This window comes from Pyxicephalus adspersus, chromosome 3, assembly GCF_032062135.1.
Source record: "Pyxicephalus adspersus chromosome 3, UCB_Pads_2.0, whole genome shotgun sequence".
Lineage (NCBI taxonomy): Eukaryota > Metazoa > Chordata > Amphibia > Anura > Pyxicephalidae > Pyxicephalus > Pyxicephalus adspersus.
In genome coordinates this window covers 38,688,020-38,708,135 of record NC_092860.1, presented here as the reverse complement: position 1 = coordinate 38,708,135, position 20,116 = coordinate 38,688,020, and the positions used below count along the sequence as shown (strand labels likewise).

The 20,116-nt window shown below is 36.3% G+C and overlaps 1 protein-coding gene across 6 annotated transcripts in view; it reads left to right on the top strand.

Moving 5' to 3' along the window:
* Positions 1–20,116, top strand: part of NFIB (nuclear factor I B) — a 181,117-nt gene that overhangs the window by 96,535 nt on the left and 64,466 nt on the right. For all 6 annotated transcript variants that reach the window (XM_072404290.1, XM_072404289.1, XM_072404292.1 and 3 more), the window contains exons 3-6: positions 7,079–7,132; positions 14,086–14,154; positions 17,159–17,279; positions 19,502–19,620. In XM_072404290.1, the coding sequence (XP_072260391.1) occupies positions 7,079–7,132; positions 14,086–14,154; positions 17,159–17,279; positions 19,502–19,620 (363 nt within the window). The remainder of the gene's footprint in view (positions 1–7,078; positions 7,133–14,085; positions 14,155–17,158; positions 17,280–19,501; positions 19,621–20,116) is intronic.

The window sequence follows — 20,116 nt, the reverse complement described above, 5'->3', positions numbered from 1 at the left end:
ATAAATTCTAAAATGAATAATTTTGATCAGTATTACCCAGATTTTGGACAGTTATGTACAACCAAAAATTATGCCCTGTGTCACCCAAATTTTCACCATGTAAGAAAAGAGTTGTATAGTCAAAACTTTCTGATAAATCCTGTAGACACAGACTCTGCTACTCTGTTTTCTAAACTAAAATGCTTCCTCTAGTGCCTGACACTGGCATTTATGAGCAGAGAAAGGCTATATATCCACAAAGCAGCTCTACCAATAAATCCTAGGCCTTCCTAAGGACCATCTAGTGTGAGGATACCACTTGTAGTGCACATCCCACATTATGCTAAATGCTGGCTTAGGTGTAATATTTGCATTCAGTTGAAGCTACCAGTTAGGCTGATTAAAGTTCTCCCATCTCAACTAGATTACAAAAATTAGTTGGTGCTTTTACAGTAGGTAGATTAAAGGGCACTTATTTTCATGTTAGTAATAGCTCATGTCTCATGAGTGCTTCCCCCAATTCTTTGTGCTTTATCTTGAGCACTAAATCATCTTAGCATAATGAAATTGTAGGTTTTCCTCTTGCAAACTTTCCATTTTTTGATGGTTTCCGAAGAACACTAAATGGGCCATGTCCTGTTTTTTCAACAGTGTTTACTACAGTGCTGTCATTTGTCATGGTCCTCTTAGGAATACTACAGGTCTGGCTTACAGCTGTGCTTCCCAGGTCATGACATTAAGACACATGGAAATAAACCTTACTTATAAAGACAAGGCACCACAGTGCAAAGTATACTGGGACTTGGCTGGTGATAACTGCCATGCAATTTAAACAATTTACTTAAAATACTAAGAAGTGATATAGAGGGAGTAAAAAGGGATGTAAATCAATGAAAATAAGTGAATACAAGGTGAAGGCTGGCACTAACTGGGTGCGTCTAAACAAGAGATAGCACATAAGTAATGTGAGTCAACAGTTACAATGGGCTTCCAATATTTGGGCTGATTTTTTAACAGGACTCGTCATCATATTTTGAAGAATGTGGTGATAGTTTACTTTGCAAAGAATACTCAATACCATGCAAGAAAATGTAAAATAAAAAGAAAGGATTTGATTTTACATTGCACATGGTTGGATAGTTGAAGTCAACAGAACCTCATATCATCTACCAAATTAAGTGAAATATATTTCACTTTGCTATGTGTATAGCTTTTATTTGTTGTTAGTCAGTCAACCCTGTTGTTTTTTGCTCAGAGTTCTTGTGTGGTCTGTGTTCATTTCTGATAATAATAATAATAATAGTAAGTGTAACAGAAAATACAGATTAGCAGTGATGGTTATGTATTTTAAACTAATGTTGCATACAAGTTGAGTGGAATCAGAATAGATGTGAACTGACAAGTTATCAAGTCATCTTCTCTGGCCTCTGTGGTATTTGAGGTTAGAAATACATGTGGTGTATGTGTCCTGTATCTCTTTCCTTGGGATTAGACCACTGATAAATCCTAAAATAGGACTTAGTCAGAGAGCTTAAATTAAAACTCACTGAATGAGGTGACAGTTACTATAAAAACCTCTTGTTGTAGGTAAATAGTATATATATCTTTTCTTACACATATTTTTGCTATAACATGCAGTGGGCAATCTAATGGTTGTGCATTTATTGTATTTTATTTGTTCCAAATAAAAACTAATAAGAAGATGGCATGATTACCTAATACTACTCTATTATCCCTTTATACTGATCTTAACCACCTAGCCGTTATGCCCGTACGAAGGTCGGGCAAAAAAAAAATGGCTAGGATGGTTAACCCCGTATTTTTGTCACATCCTTACCTCCATGGTCCCGCTGTGCACATCCAGCGTCGTTTTCCTATTCCAGCGTCGTTTTCCTATTCCAGCGTCGTCCTCCGTCCATCGTCGTCCGTCGATCTCCCTCTCCAGCGTCGGGTGCCAGCGGGACCGGTAAGATGCCGGCCGGTATCTTGTGTTCCGCCGCCCGGCATCTTGCGTTCCGCCGCCCGGCCGGCAGAACACAAGATACCGGCCGGCATCTTACCTGGTCCCGCTGATCGTCCACGTCCGTCTTCGTCCAGCGCCGGATGATCTCTGAAGCGAGAAGCCGTCCGGCGGAGAAAAAAAAACGGAAGGCTTCTGCATGCGTGATGACATCGGCGCGTGTGCGGGAAATTCAAATAGAAACTCATTCATTCATTTTGTATTGGATTCAATACAAACTCCTGTATTCAATCCAATACAAAATAATTCAAATAAATACAAAGTTTGTAATTGGTAAATTCAAACTGTCATTTTGTATTGGATTGAATACAAACTCCTGTATCCAATCCAATACAAAAAATAAAAAAAAATAAAATAAAAGTAAATAACTTGGAAATTCAAATTTATATTTTGTATTTGATTGGATACAAACTTGCGTATCCAATCCAATACAAAAAATAAAATAAAAGTAATTAACTTGGAAATTCAAATTTATATTTTGTATTTGATTGGATACAAACTTGCGTATCCAATCCAATACAAAATAATATAAAATTAATACAAAGTACATAACTGGTAAATTCAAACCCTCATTTTGTATTGGATTGAATACAAACTCCGGTATCCAATCCAATACAAAAAAATAAAAAAAAATAAAAGTAAATACATTTTTTATATTCATATTATCTACTAGACCCTTGTTAGGACATATTTCTGTAAGTTACAGGTCTACAATTTAAAAAAATAAATTTCATGAAAAACAGTGGATCACTTTTGGTACAGAAATCTAGACCTCAGTGTAACGCTCAGGTGGTTAAGTAAGTAAGTGAGTTTCATTGGTTGGTTTCATTATTAGAGAGTCAGAGTTTTTTTTCATCTATTGTCTGCACCATGCACCATACATTGCAAGGTTTTTGCAACTCAACTATGTCATACTGTAGTATCTATCATGTAAATGACAGAAGGTCAAATCAGGCAAAGCATAACATTGTGGTGGCAATAGAAAGACAGATACCCCATCAACAAAGATCTTCATAAAACATTGACATTCTTGCCTTGGTGCTAAAATCTACCTTGAAACTTACCTGATAGACCATAGTGGTTCACACACACAGTAATCACCTATAGAGATTTCACAACTTCATTACACTGGGGAAACTACATGGCTCAGTCCTGGTCAGTACAGAGCATGTCAGACTTAGGAGCATTGCTTGCAAGGATTGGGTGGTGTATGGCAACAATTAGAGTAAAATGTAAATGGAGCAATATGTTACAATTTTGTAAAATGACTGCGCTTTATTACAGAACATCTGTGGTCTACATTGAAAGCAGAGTGCTAAAGTGCACTACTGTATACAAATGTTTGTTACAGATGTCTCTTGCTGGCTTCTTGTGGTTACAGTCAGCGTCATAGGCAGCGGAAAAGAGAAACAGTAATCTCCTTTTTTCCCCAGTACATTTGCAGCACATTCTTGTGGAAATTAAAGGAATCACATATCCATTTGTGAGAAGTCTTGCAGAGCACACAGTAAATATCCTTAACTCCAACATTACACCTCTTTTTCATCAAGTGTCATCTGAGTTATGCCTTTTATTAGTTACCTACATGGAGCCTAAATTTGATTGATTTTGTTGTAAGCCTGGCACTAGGTTTGCACTTAGTGTCATTTACATAGTAGAAAGGACTACATTATGAAAAATGTTGCCAACAAATACTTAGGCAACTGTTTTTCCTGTCTTTAGAGTAGTGAGGATATAAAGTAGTGATGGGTATTAAAGCTGGTAATTCTGCCTTAACTGGCAAAACCAAGGAATGGAGTTGGCATCCACTTACTGTAATCCATAATGCCACATTTCCATACATTGATGGTATCTTTGAATCTTTGAATAGACTTATTTGAAGAATAAGGCAGAAGCAACTCATCACTTGCTACTTGCAAGTGCACACTAGAAAAAGCCCATTTGTCTTTTCAGGTATTTGTTTTGTCATTATTTTTTCAATTCATGCATGGATTTTACATGGCAGAATGCACAACAACATACAAGTATTGGTGTGATTGGGACTTCCACAAGAAAGTGTCAAGAAACCATTACCCATACACAGGAGGCCTTACAGGGTCAGAAAAATGTTTTTGTTTTTTGTTTCTCTTGTAAGGCATATTTGGACCATACTTTAATGAGGAGCACATTGATGATGAAGCCGCACACTTTAGTTGTTTTTTTTTCCTTAGCATAATTATACTGAAAAGAACAAATACCTAATTTCAAGCAATTTGTGCAAATCTCACACGTTTAAAAAAAAATGATAAGCAGACACCTAGGAGCAGAAGTCCTGTACAAATGCCCGTGGCATAGAATATCATGGGAATATCCTGTTTTATCAAGAAATCACTCTTTTTTCCCAAACTATAAAACCTTCACATACATAAACAGACAATTATTTAAAAATGCATACAATGCATACAGCCCTTTCCCACAATGGCCGATTGTGAAATACATTGCTTTGGGTTTACAAAGTTACTTTAGCAAACAATTGACAATGCTAAGGAAAATGCTGTCAAACTTGTATATCAGCTGTCTGACACTCATTTTTATAACAACAATCCTTTAAAATTGGAAAGACAAGCTGTCTAAGGTCATCCTAACCTAAATGAATAGTACCATAAAGTATCACAGTGCTTCAGGCTTCAGGTAATTAAACAGCTCTAAAAAAGCTCACCTACAAAAAATAATAAACATATTGCATAATACATGAGACTATGGTTCTGTGCATTATATATCATCAACAGGGTAAAAAAAGGAAGATGGATCCAAACTTAATTCACCATTTTTTTTATCTTGGTTGCAACATGAGTTATGGGATGGATACAGAAATGAACAACTAGTGGTGAATTTTAAATCAGAATATATTTTTATAGGTTGTACAGGGATAGATTAAAAAACAGCATTTTTGTGACAGTTTGTAATTTTGTGCTGCAATGGTTAATCAGGCTTTGGCACCCTCATCCTCTGTTAATTTGCCACAAGAAAAAATCTGACTGCATTCCTTCTTTTTGTGCCACCCAGACATCTGGAAAGAGCCTTTATTCCCTGGGAAAAATGGTAGGCAGTGCCAATTCTTATACCCATGGTCTCTGTGTCTGTCTCAGGCTGCACGTTTCTGTCCTTCTGGGCACTCCTATTCCGCAGCTGTTAAATCCAGCAATGAATGGATGCCTTGCAAAGGCAGATGGTTTCCTCCCTCTGTGCCCTTCCCTCGGCACGTACACGGACTCACATGCAGGCTCACTTCCACAGCTGACAGTTCTGTCATTCCAGAGACTGGCAGGTGGAGATGCCCGGGCCACAATGCATCTTGGTCCGTGTATACAGATCAAGTACGACATCTATGCCATGCTCAGTCATACCTGTACTAAACTTTCTGCATTTGTTCTGCAAATGAATTTTTAGTTGTAGCCTGTGTGTGGCTGCGTGTGAAAATGCCATCTAATATTTTTTGTAGACATGCTAATTCCTTTAGTAATGACATCATAATTATAGCTTTTCACTCCTAGTTCAGTGTGTTTGGCTTGTGTCGATTATGATAATATTACTAAAACTTCATACTTGACTGTTAAGGAATATTGGGGAAATATTTGCCTTCTAATATTCTGATTAACCGATTATCTAAATATCCAAAGATGGCCAAATAATCCAGATTTTAGTAGCAAAATAATCAATTGAAGCTTTTGCTAGAATGAGAGCATGGCATGGTATGGCAACAACCAACACTGAGATCTAACCAAAATGTTCCATCAGTCAGTTATCAGTTTTAGCATGTATGTAATGTTTTTTTTCCTCATGGGTTCCACACAATAATCTTGGTATTTGGATTTATCTTTTCTTCACCTTTATGGCTAGACACTGTGCTTTAAAATCCATTAATATTTTGTATCCATTAATTTTTATGGTTACTATGAAAATTATCATTTTGGAGCTTGTATTATGTTCCAGGCCCTGGTGATATTTTTTGATTTTTTAGAACAACTACAATGAACAAATATGCTTTTTTCAAACCTACAATTCACTTAAATTCAGCTTAGTAAAAAAGGTGAAAATTTTGACTTTAATCATCCAATAAATGCCGTTCAAAATCCTGTTTTTTTTGTATTTTTCCTAATTATTTATAATTATTATTATACTTGCAGATTAATTTCTGTGATAAAAATGTGCTTTCTTGTGCTGGAATTTTTCTAGCAATATTAGTTGCTTCCATTGTTTAAAAGCACACATTACAATACCTATACATGCTCCATTTGATGTAATACAAATATTTAGATTCTTTGTAACACTAGTTTTTATTGGTTTCCTATTACCATTGATCTGCTGTGAAAACAAGAACATTTAATAAAAATATGTATTATGTTTAAAGGTCAGGAAGCCTAGCATACCCTGTTCTCTGCAAAACTCAAAATTACCCATATCAAAACCATTTGCTATCAGACTGCACTTTTATCTGATGGTTTATAGATAAGACTTTTTTTCAATAATTTTTTCGGGCAGGAAGTCAGCTGTTTGCTAGAAATGCTTCCCCAGGACCTGAACTTATACTTGGTTATCTTTTCTGGTAAACTTCTAAGACATTTACATAATGATGTGTCAGTTGCTTATTCATAGGAAGATTTTATTACCTTTTATTGGCTTTGGAAGCTGTTTCAGCAAGTGAAATTCTAATACATTGTTTAAAAACTTCTGTGGTGTTGTTCTTAGAGTCTATTTGTGACAAACTTCCCAAAATAGACCTAAAATGCAACAGCCATATTCAGTCTCCTGCTATTTTCATTCTTTTTGCCTTTTTCTTCATTTTTAGATTGAATTAGAGGTTTGTATTGTGTCATGTGAAAGAGTAATTAATGTGAAAGTCTAATTATGCAAAGCTTCTTATACAATGTAATCAACTCATCTGTACCTAGAAATCTACTCCACACGTTTGTCTAGCGAAAAAAGGGAAATTGCATCTGTTCTTTTTACTTTCGACATTTCATCAACATTCTGGAAGGGAGTTTAAAAAAACCTGATGTTTGTAACACACAAAAACACTTTTTTTTTATTTCTTTGCAGATCCTGGACAATCAGGAAGCCCAAGCCACAATGATCCTGCCAAGAATCCACCAGGTAAATATCCCCCATGGAAAATTTACATTCTAACAATGTCTGTGAACAAAAGTGGTACTGTGATAGCTTCAAAGTGTATAATTGGTCAGCAATCTGCTTTGCATAGGCAATGGGTATAACCGGGACAAGCGGTGATTATGTTACTTTTTCTTTGTAACTAGTGCTTTAACCGCAACTTCATTAGGATTCAACTGACCTCAGGGAGTTTGTATGGCTAAGGTTAATATGTTAAGCTTTTTTAAAAACCCATAAAAGGCCTTGTCTGATTTATTTTCCCTTATGTTGTTGTGCCTACAGGTTATTATTACAAACATTTAAATTTATTACACACAGTTTAAAGTGAACCTGTAAATGGGCTACAGACACTTCTGTAGTTGTAGGTACTGTGAAGCAATTAACCCTAAAATATGTTTTTCAAGCCTTTCTTTCAGCAGCTCAGCTTACACTGCAAACCCTACCAGCGCACCTTTTCTGTGTGTTCATTACAGATTGTAATATTATTGCGTTACTGCTGCCTGGGGGAACATGGTGAGCTAAGAGGCTGTAAGAAAGACTTAAGCTGGGTACACACGTGCAATAATTGTCGTTGGAAAGGATCTTCCACAATCCTTTCCAATGACTAACGACTGCAAGATACAAGAACGAGTGCTGTACATACAGCACTATTCTGCTTTATGGAGAGGGGAAGAACGACGGAGCGGCACCCTGCTGTGCGCTCCCCTCCTTCACTTCTATTACAATCGTTCGTTGTCCATCGTTCATAGATCCGCCAGGACAGTCGTTCGGACGATGGATTATGGGCGCTGATTGCTCCACACTGATTGGTCAAATATGTAAATACTTAAATTTATATGGCGTGAACAAAGGTTCATTCCTAACTTCAATCCTCTGTTTTCTACATCACAGATCACAAGATTATAATTGATCAATCCTGTTGCTAGTTTTAGACTATGACTTGTGATACTAAATCTTGCCTATGAGTTCAGTTGCTTTACTGTACTCTGCACTGCTTTGTTTTTGTAAAACTAAATCTTTTGTAAAAATAGTCAACCCTTACTGACCTCTTTTTGAAGTTGTTAAATGCCTGGCTTCCTCTGATTGCAGTACCTTCAGAACCTGAAACAAGAGTACAGAAAGTCAAAGTTGTAAGTCAGAATTCCTAATCTACTAAAACTAACAAAAATTAGTTTTGATAATCATCAGAAACCACAGCAAACTTTTTAGTTTTTCGAGCAGATTTCAGATCTGTTTTCAGTTTTTCCCTAACACATACAGTTCCTACGTTATGAGTACTATTATAGTTAACATTGTGCGTGCATGTATTTTGTACTAAAAAGTAAGCAGCATTGACGTGAATGTTAATACTTCTTCAGTGTGAAGTAAAGTAAGGCACACTGTGGTATAGATCTACTGAACAGTGTCAGTCAGGTACCATTGTTTCTTCTGAAAATATGATTTTCTTGTGTACTCTTTGTCTGGATTGTCACGCTACAGCATCTAGCAGTAGTCAGCCATCATACTTTCATTCCAGAAACCTTGGTAGTGGTGCTCCATTACCTGAATGTCCTGGTGAAAATGTTTTCCTTGTTCGTCACCCCATACCACTCACCATACCAAGATTTTCCGGGAAGAATTCTAGATGTGAGTGCATGAAATGTATTTTTAGTGACATGCCCAGTTTCTGGTATGAATCAAGCAGATTCTGAACTCCTTCTTTGTATGCAGGAGACTTATGGTTGCCCAGGAAATTTTCACACAGCCACTTGAATGCATCCCAAGCTTCAAGCTCAGCTGCTGGGAGATTTTTTTGTTTGAAAACATCACCCTGCAAAACAGACTTGATCTGTGGCCCTATAAATATCCCTTCCTTCATTTTTGCAGTGCTTATGTTTGGAAAATTCTCAACAAGGTACTGAAAACCCATGGAGTTTGATTTACCCATGGCCTTTACAAGGTTCTTCATTAGGCCTAACTTGATATGGAGAGGTGGCAGAAATATTTGTTCTGCTTGTTCTGGGCTTATATATATTTCTTGGTAGCCAATCACGCTTGGCATAATGATCTCCTGTAGATCGGCTGTCCCACAGGCATAGGAAACAGCAATATTTTGTGAATCCTCCTTGCATTCCCATCCGCAAGCCAATGACCTTTAGATCCCCACAGATGTTCCACTGGTGTGTTTTATACTGGATTGCTTCAAGTAGTAACTTCATGTTATCATAGGACTCCTTTAGGTTAACGGAATGGGCAATCCGTAAACTTGGTTTGGAATTACCATTATGCAGTAAGACTGTTTTCAAGCTTCTTTTAGAGGAATCAATGAAGATAGGCCATTAAGATGGAACATGCTCTCATATCATGACAGTAGCACATTGAGCCATCACTAGTGAAGAGCGTTGTCAAGTTATGATTTTGTTTTCTGTAGTGAGTTATAGTTTCACCCTTTGCAAGCAAGTGCTTCTGTTTAAGCCTTGAAGCAAGAAGTTCTGCTTTGTCTTTGGAGAGATTTAGATCATGAACGAGATCATTCAGCTCTGCTTGTGTAAAGGTCTAGTAGTCAGGATCAGATGATTCGGGGTTGTAACTGGCTGCAACTCCAGCACATTCCTCATCACCTTCTACAGAAGCAAGTCCGTCATGTGGCAGTATCGGAACTGGCAATGAATCATCATGAGGAACAGGCCTAATTGCAGAATCAAGGCTGGGATATACTAATATAAAATAAATATATAATTTTGTGCTTAGTTTTACCTGAGAATCCACTTTTGTTGACCCGGCAAAAATAGCAGTGGATTATATGGTCTCCCAGTTCTCTCCACATCGTCAGGATTGCAAATGGCATTTCTGCTTTACGCCGATTTAGCCAGTCTGTTGGAAGAACTGGTACAGATGATATGTTGAGCCCAAGATTTATCCTGTAAACCAAGTGGACAGCCGAAATATAATTTGTATAACTTTTTAAGTTCTGTGGTAATTTGGCGACATTGTGCTTTCGTTGTAAATGAACCACACACGTAACAGAAACTGTCTGGATCATTAAGACCGTTTCTAGGCATGATGACAAATGAAATCAGTCGCAGTTAGTGCGGTCCTCAACTGTTGGTAAATGTTGTAATATGTTAAGGCTATTTATAATGAATTTCACACAATATATAATTAGCTGCATCACAAAAACTAGACGTGCTAGAGTAAAACTGAACACAGAATTGTAATCCGCATCAAAAATACTACAAAGCCCACATATAATTTTATCTGATGAAAATGACATGTTGACCTGTGAAATCAGATGCCAGCTGTCTCTTTTTGGTTATTGCAGCCAGTCTTGGATGATGCTGAGCTAGATTCATCTGTGCTGTATGGAAGCTCCTGATATATCTTGGGATATATCACATAGATATCCTGGGAGGATGATTCATTTTATCCTTACCTGATGAGGAGGCAGGGCCAAATTGAACAGAAATAAAAAATGAAAAAGGTGAACAAAGATAAAAAAATATAAAAGGTTATCTTTTTTTCCTATTATGATAGGGGGAGGGTTAGAATGGAGCAGAATGTATTTTTTTGATAAAAGGTCTGCTTTATTTCAGCTTTATGTGGTGGTAGTGTGGGTGATCAGTGCTCTGTTTAAAATCTTTTATAGGTATTTCCTATATACCTTCAGCTTGCAAGGTGATTGTGATAAAATATTAGAATTAGCCCCTTGTGTCTACTTTAGGTTATTTTACTAGCAGATTTCTGGAAGTAAATGCACAGTTAATCAAGTATATAAAAAGCACTCTGCTTCCTTGTTTTACATTTTTGTGTTTTCATTGCAGATAAAAGGAACTGTGTGTTTATTATACAAAAAAATCACTTATCTCATGCCTTATTTATTTACCTACGGTATTCCAAACAACACCAAAAAGTTTGAACAGTCCATCAGAAGCAGTAGGTCTAAATGGCTTACTGTTTAAAAATTGTCTGGAAATATGTTTACATAGTGGATGAAGAAGTGCGGGTGTGAGTGAAAGAGACAAGGGGAACATAGGCTGTCTACTGATCTGGTGTTTTGTAATAAACGACCTTACCACTTCAAATGCGGAAAACCGGAATTAAGGAAAGAACTTAAACGACTATGCATTCTAAACCACATTGCTTCAAGTTCACTTTCTCAGTCATACATATTTGTTAGTGTAGACCTTTACAAGCTCCTAGTGGTTTTTATGGTCATTTTCCTTTTTGCCATTTAATCTGTAACATTTGTTCACTTTCTTTTTTTCATAATAAAACTATGTTTTCTTCAGTACTTGTTTAAAATAAATATATACAGTTTGTTTTATTTTTGAATTTCGTAGAAAGTGATAGTTTGTTCCAATGTTTAAAGACGGATGTGGCTTCCAAAAGACAGATCACATTATTAATCACATGGAGCATGTGCACAAACAAAAAACAAATTTAAGCCTGAGGACCTTACGTTTTACTAAGTAAAGCAGTAAATAGCCCCAGCAACCTTGACATATCAGAAAAGCCCTAGGAATACAGTGCCTTCATAGCTGTAGCGAAGTGGAACCAACCAATTTCGACCTTTATTTTGTTTCAGTGGTTATTTGTTTTTAATTAATAGTAAAAAAAATAAAAATATAATTATAATAATAATAAATATAAATTCTTATTGGTTGTAACAGGACAACTTTTCACATTTTAGTATATTGTCCAGTTTTGGTCCTTTTTGGTTTATTTTACTAACCACTTTGCTCCCCTAATAAAACATTTAGTTCTAAAGCATATTAAGACTTTTGCAATACCCAGGGAAAGCAAGCTGCTTTGGAAATATGACATTTTAACTTTACCCTTTCTTAATTTTGATAACTCTCCTCCCAGGCCCAAGGCAGTGTAAAATATTATCTATTCTTGTATGGAAGGTCCACTTTCCATGGGCCTTAAGATGTTGCGATGCACCTTAGTATATCAAAATAGGCTTCATTGCAAAAGCATGCCCGGTTTTTTATTCAAGCACACCAATACCATTGATGTGAACTGAAGGACTTCAGGCTAATTGCCCTGTATTTTCTTTGTTCAATGTCACCCAAATAGCCCACGCTACTAGTGTGAACCAACCACTGTGGTTCCTGACACTGAAGACAATAAATTGGTCTGGTATATAGGGTAGGCATGTTTTCTGTTGTTCAAATTCCTGGTCTGAAAGCAGTCCGAATGTAAGCAAAGTATTTCTTACACTGGTCTGAGCTAGACAGGATTTTTTTGTTCCTCAAAGGTTAAATTATGGATTAAATTACCGGTTTAGAAAGTAAACCAAAGCAGAATGGCTGATGTTATTTCCAAGGACTATTTCCAATATAAATATTCCACAAAACCTAGATATTCTATTAAAGTTCTCAGCTTATAATTCTTCTTAATTAGCGGGATCATTTAAAAAAAAAAAAAAGACAAGCAATAGCGGTGGATCAGAAATTATAGGGTGCTAGCATGACCCATTGGTAGTGATACATGATTATTATCGACTTCCTTGGAGACCCAGTAAAATCCCTGATACCTTAGCATAAATGTCAGTTTAAATTTTGTGTTATTATTGTAAAATTATTTTAACAGAACAAAAACAATATTTCAAAAATAACAAATAGATATCCTTTTGAGCTCTTTTTCAATATCTGAAAAAACATTAATCTTTCACAATGTTATTTGTACATTTCAGTTTAAGAATACTATATCATAACTGCCAAATGCTGTAAAATATACATGTGCAATGAACACAAACTAATGGGACTTTAAAATTTACAATGGTTGTTTATAAAAAAATGTGGTCACCCACATTTTATTGCAAGTGAAATATGATTTTATGGTTTTGGAAATTTAAACTGCACTTGTAATAGCAATATTAAGGATGCTGACATTGCTGACCTTATTTGCAAACAGCTAGTTGTCTGGCTGTCTCTGCTTTTATTACATAGAGAACACGCTTACAGTACATAAAATGCCTGAAACCCTCATATCAGGTTTTAGGTCCACACAGCACTGAAACATAAGCATTAGCATGACAGGACAACCAGGCAATTTCTTTTTTCAGAATGGGTCAATAATTGCAGCCATACGTGCTTTTTCCATGACAGCTTTGCTCTAAGTCTCCTTTTTCTGTGCTGGAAACCAGTTCCTGTGAAGTACCTTCCATGGCACAGTGTAGACTGTCTTTGTGATTTGTTGCTGTCACACTCTGTGAGCACAGTTGTAACCTTGCAGTTGTAGGAGTGACTTGCACTGGGTGTCAAGTGTTGTGCGCTGTTACCTGCTCTTGATTAATAGTTTGACCTGCAGGGTTTAGAAGTCATTGCTGACGGGCTACTAGGACTTGACAAGTAAGTTCTCAATGATATTCATAATTCTTTAATATTTACACAACACAGTTCTTGCATGAAGCCATGAAATCTTGAGCACACACCCAGAATTTTACAGTAAACGTGGAGGTAATCTAGGGATAACAAAAAGTTCACTTACTTGAACAATATCAAATATTTTCTCTATAGTTGGCTTGGTATATTTGCATGTTTTGTGCAGTGGTTTTTCTAGCACCTTTCAGCAGAAATATTTAGAAACACAGTATGAGTACCATTCAGTGCTGCAGTGAAGATGTTTGTTCTTTATACTTCAGTACCTATGTGCAATGGGATTGGAGTGCAGTGGTCATATATGTACACATGTTTACAGGTGTTAACCCACCAGATGGATTTTGTAATAAAGGTTAGCACTCAAAAAGTATTACCCGGCGACATTTTTTTTTCTTTCATATCAGACCCATTAAATCTGTTGAGCAGTGTTTTATCCATTGTTTTGTCTGTGTGACATTTTGATCTGGAAACTGTTATATAGTTTTTTTTGACATGGAATTGCTTTTTTTTCCATCATTAGAAGACATAAAGACAGTAAAGCAATCACATTTTTTCTAATTCTCATTTTTCTAGGATACCTTGAAGACAGTTTTGTAAAGTCTGGAGTTTTCAATGTTTCAGAGCTAGTGCGGGTGTCAAGAAGTAAGTAAAGACTAATGTTTTCCAAAGCCTGACTCTCTAGGTGGCATGCTCAATTTCCAGAATGCTTTACATATAGAACCTGTTATTATCTTTGGTCTTAAGTATTCCCTAATAGTAAAGCTGATTCAATTTTACTGCCGAAGGAAAATCACTTAAATAACAGACACATCAATAAAAACGTCACCAAGACTCTGTAATGAACACGAGATGTTTTGTATTTTATTTAGGTTATGTGTTTCTCAGTTCTGTGTAAGTTATCATTGTCGTATATATAGATGGTATGGATGCATGCTTCTACTTTTAATTACATTCCTATTAGTAATTTGATCTTTATAGTGTATCCATTTTTACGTTGTAAACAAAACACATATTTTTCTTTTCCTTGTGTTGTATTATTATGGGAACTAGGAAGTCAATGCTGGAAGAGACAACATTTCTGTACCCTGCCATGTAAATTCGGAAAAGGCAATGTATTCCTTCCCATAAAATGTACTGATTCATAACACATTTCCTTCCTGCTATCATAGTGGAAAGTGAAGATGACATACTTCCCTTGCACAGCAGGATGATGATGTTAAGACAGTGAAAACAAATTCCTGCACTTCAAACAGTATTGATAATAAGTGCCGTCTGTTATGTGAACTGCAAGCTTATTTTTTTTAAAGGGAAAAAAAAAAAATATTAACATCATTGCAATTTTTGCACTTGACCTAGACTGTATATATTGGTCATGAGACACAAATGACACAATAAGCCAATTTATTAAGCTAATTTTGTTTTAGTAAATTTGTAATATCCAGTTACATTAGAAAAAGAGTTGTAATTAATGTATAACTGGAGAAAATGAGAATAATGGATGGATGTGGACAGGGGAAGTCCATAGAAAGTCGCACCATAGAAAAACCATGCAGAATAGATAAAGCTTCTCTGGAAAACATGTATCCTAGGGCAATACTTTTACTTTTACAAACCTAATTGCCATTATAGAAATGCAGAGGCTGTTATTGCTGCTCCCTTCTGAAAATGCTAGCTGACTGGCATGTTTGCCAAAAATGTCAAATCATCTAATCTCTTTACTTGTTTCAAGATAAAAAATCTTTTTAAGTCAGCTGACTAAAGCCTGGAGTTGGGCTTTAAAAGCAATTCATTTGTCTCTATTAGGAGCCATTTAATCAGCAGTGCAAAATGTGCACAAATTACAGTGGGCCAATTACATCATACCTGTCTATATTAGCTAAAAAATAGGAGTTATGTACCAAGGAGATTAGCACCTAAAAAGTAAACAGTAGCGGTTATCAAAATAGTGCCATTTCCCAATTGACAAAGAATAAAGGAACTGGATAACTTAACTGGATAATCACTTATTGGTACATAATTCACAACAAATGTAAATCACCAACTACAAAAGTTGGTGGGGGATCTGTATTGGTTTGAGAAACCATCTCATGGGAGTAATTAGGTCTAACGATTGCTCTACGTGGTCATATAATAGCCAAGGAACAGGAGGCCATTTACCAGGACCAGGTGCAGCCCTGTGGTGCAAACACTTTTTCCCGCATGATGTCCTTTTATTTCAGAATATTAATGCTCCTATAGATCATCAAATTAAATTAAAAAGTAATTTTAACCAAAATTAAGACAGATGCAATTTATGGTCTGCCCAATCACTTGTGTTTATGTTATATTCTGTAAAATAGATTTTCACCTCATCTATCACTCATCTAAACTCTTAAAAACCACAATACTGAATGTTCTGAGAGTATATCCCTTATTGTAGTTAATAATGTTACATTCAGAAAAGCATAAGGTTGGGATGCATTGAGAAATACAAGCCTAGATACATGGCATTTTTGGCTGCAGATCTATAATGAATGGGGTACTGGATCGTTAGCACCTTGCTTATTACAGTACTGTACGTGTAACTTATCTAATAATAGAATCTGGATTGTGGTTGAGCAGGCGTCTTTCATCTAGCATTTGTTTAACCTCTAGTTTACCTCAAACCACAAGAGACTATGGTGTGCTTTACCAGTCTGTAGTAGTCAGCTATCACTCCCACATGGCATGCCATGCTTGAAGTACTCAACACCGGTGCTTCGGCTTGTTTGTAGCACACATGAAAAGCCCTATTCACACTATGTGTTTCTCCAGGGACCTTGTTTACTGTTGGTCCCTATTAAATAGGGGATTAAAATAGTTTGTGGATATTAAGCCATTTGAGCTGGCAGCTGTGTTCTCCCAGGTATAAGGGCAGCTTTTAATAGGCATCTCTCAAAAGATATGTGAGAAAACACTCTGCTGCTCATCCAAATATGCAAAGAATCCACCTCTGTCATCAACATCTCTCTTTCCAGCAGGGCTAATTGAAAAGACTTTCTGCGTGTAGTGAGTTTAGTGGGGCCCAGAGATTTGACCCGGCAGCACTGATTGATGTCCCTCATGCAGTATATACTGTAGCTTGGAGACATTGTTCCCTGTGTGAAAAGGAGCCAGCTTTCACATCCAATTAATGATTCATCAGGAAATAATTGCACTTTGCATAAATTAGGGCCACCATATTTTTTAGACAAAGAAGAAGTGATTTGGCTGTTCTTTCCAAAGGCTCCAATGATGCTAACTGTACAGATCGCTAGTCCATTTTAGACTGGGCTAAATCCAATCAGATATGCATACTATTAGTTCACATATTCTTGAATAAAGTGTATATTTTACTGAAGCTTTGGTAAACAATCTTTTTAACAGTTGGGACCCGGTATCAAGGGACAGGATCCACACACATTCTTGGTATTTATCTAAAAAAATGCAAAGTAAGAAATGGTTTTAAAAGCGTTCGTAAAATTACCTGGCCTGTATATGGACATCACGGGCTAAGGTCGGATACCCCAGAATTAGAATGTTTTTAGCTAGTGGATACATCCAATGCTGGGTTTATTTAGGTCGGGAAAAATTTTATTAAAATAATAGCCATTCTTTAATCCATTCTAACAAGTTTTCTTTCCTCTAGCACCTATAACACAAGGCTCTGGAGTCAGTTTCCCAATTGGAGAGCCACTAAGCCAACCCTACTACCATGACATGAACTCAGCTGTCAGTTTACAGAGGTCACTGTCTTCACCACCTAGCAGGTAAGTGGGAAGTTATACCTTGTCAGCAAGACACATCCTCTATAAACTTAACAATCAGCTAAATGCAAGGTTGCAATACATATGGAAACTGTTTTACATGCCAAAACATTTCTAAATTTTCAGCCAATTCAAGCAATGTTACTGGACGGCACAACCAGTTTCCCAACCTCCCTGGTACACTGCATCTGAGCAGTACAGCCCAGGTGTAGGACCTTCCCCAAGCTATTCTTAGACAGTAAATAAGCAGCAGCATACTTATGAACTCATCACTTCTTCTCTTGCTTCCTTTCAAAAAGCCTGTAGTGCTACCAGAGGTTTACAGACTAAAATTAGTTTTATTAGTGTTGTAAAGATTACATGATGTTGATATCAAGGTGAACTTTGTTACTTTTGCAAATAAAATTAATAAATCATATTTAGGTATACACATTTATTTATTATTTATGATTATTATTTATTGAACATATATAGAGCAAATAAATAAAGTTCATTGTTAGGGGTAATATACATTTTATTCGATAAGGCAGTCATTTTCTGATCCCTAGTGGTCATGAGAGGTCTATTGATGATCTCAGTTACAATAATGCATTTGAAACTTCAGTAAACATTTGACTGTGGGTAAAAAAAAAACAAGATCACCTGCTGAAGTGAAGCAATGGTTTAAAAAGTAGGGAGCCTCAAAGGCTTTTGCAGGGTAAAGCTACGTACACACTTCCAATTATTATCGTTGGTAAACGAACGACGAACGATCCTGCACGATATCTGCGAACGATCGTATAGCACCGATCCTGTACATACAGATAACGACACGATCGTTCGTAGATATTGTACACACAATAGATGCGATCGTTTGAGCGATACAGGAAGTGACGTGCACGACAGGAAGTGAACGAACGTTCGTTCATCACGCATGCTCAGACCATGGACGATCAATGAACGATCGTACACACGAACGATGGTCAACGATCGTCGTCCAATCCGCCGGTCCGGTCGTTCATTTCCAACGACTTTCCTCGTTCGTCAGCGTCGTTGGTTACTTTTTTTACGAACGATTTTTGCCCAATCGATCGTTCGTCGTTCGTTCGTCGTTCATTTTGAACGATAAAAATTGGAAGTGTGTACGCAGCCTAAATGTTCAAGCTCAACAAACTTACTTAAATGGAGTTTACTTTCCAGACAGCATACAGTATATCATCCAAGGTCAGACTTAAGCTATATGTGGTGGAAGGTTCAACCTTAGAAAAGGAAATGGCTCTTCAAAGAAAAGATCATTAGTGTTTTCCTACTAACTATGCTAACTTTAACAACAAAACCTAAAGGAAAGGCATACAAGGTTATGTTTTAAATGAAATAAACAAAGGATGTTTATCATAATGGAATGTAATGTTACTGTGAAGCAATTCACTTTTCTTTTCCTTACTAAGTGGCATTTGCCCTTTTTTAAATATATTTTTTTCAGTTTTTGCAGGGGTGTTGTTTTTCATAATCTGCAAGAGCTGTGAAAGGTTGAACCTGACAGACATGCTTTTTTAAGTCTAATTACTATATTACTATATGCTCATGGTGTTTAAAATGATAGTGGTTTAATGGTCTAGTTTGTAAAAATGTTTAAATGAGGAAAATGTTGTCAAATATCTGATAGCAGGCAGCTCAAGGTATGTACACATCCCTTTAAAACCAGCTCATTGTCACATTACTTCCAGTCCCAACTGCATTCATCTTTCAATTTGGACTTAAAGTTCACCTATAGTACAAATTCTAATTTAAAGATCTGCGGTAGCCAGAGTGGGTCCATATGCCCTTGCAGACTGTTACACATATTTACAGCCTGTTAAATTCTTTAAAATGTATTACTTTGTTGTTGAATTCTCAAATTCCATCTGTATATCATTTGGATCACTTCACTGATAGTGATGGTGGATGGTCTACACCTGCTCAATGTATGTGGCTTGTGGTCTCAAACACAGACATATGTAACAGGTGGACAGGGAAGAGCTTCATCAAGGAACTAAATGGCAACATCACTGAGTGTTCTGAGTGTCCTCCCTATTTATAAGATTAAAAACATCTTTTGAAATTACATTATCATGGTACAGGTTAAGAAAATTTTGAGTATTTAGATTTGATCTTCTTGAAGGTTTTTTTTTTTTTTAAAGGTAACTTGGTTTCTAATGATCAAGATGTATGCAAGAACACACCAATTATTTTTTGTTTATTAACAGCAAAAGACCCAAGACAATTTCTATAGATGAAAACATGGAGCCAAGCCCAACTGGGGAATTCTACCCGTCTCCAAATTCACCAGCAGCAGGAAGTCGGACATGGCATGATAGAGACCAAGGTACTAAATCATACTTGTAATTAACTATTTGTTCAAAACTCTTAATGTGTTTTACTTTTATGAGGGAAGAATTTACCCATATTTTAAAAGAAAGCACCACAGCAAAACATTATGGGGTTGATTTATTTAAATAAATAAATAATTGAAGTATTTTTCTTTTCAAAGTAAAAGATCATGGAATTTAAGTGAAATTCAAATTTCTGATGTCATTATCATATCTATGTTGTCCCCAGTACAAAATAAATGCCAGCTTCGTGTTATATGGAAATATGAGATTTGTATAGTTTTTATAATTGTGTCTTTCCAACTCATCTCAAATAATCTCCTAAAATGATCATTTTTCTGGGCTTTTTTTTTGCCTCAAAGTTAGTGAAAAATATTTATTACAATATTTGACTTTATACCACCAGTAAACATGTTTTCATTTGTTAGTGCAGACAGAAGGAGAGAAGCAAGAAACGCAATTGTGTTTCTTGAGTAAAGCTCCCTCTTTATG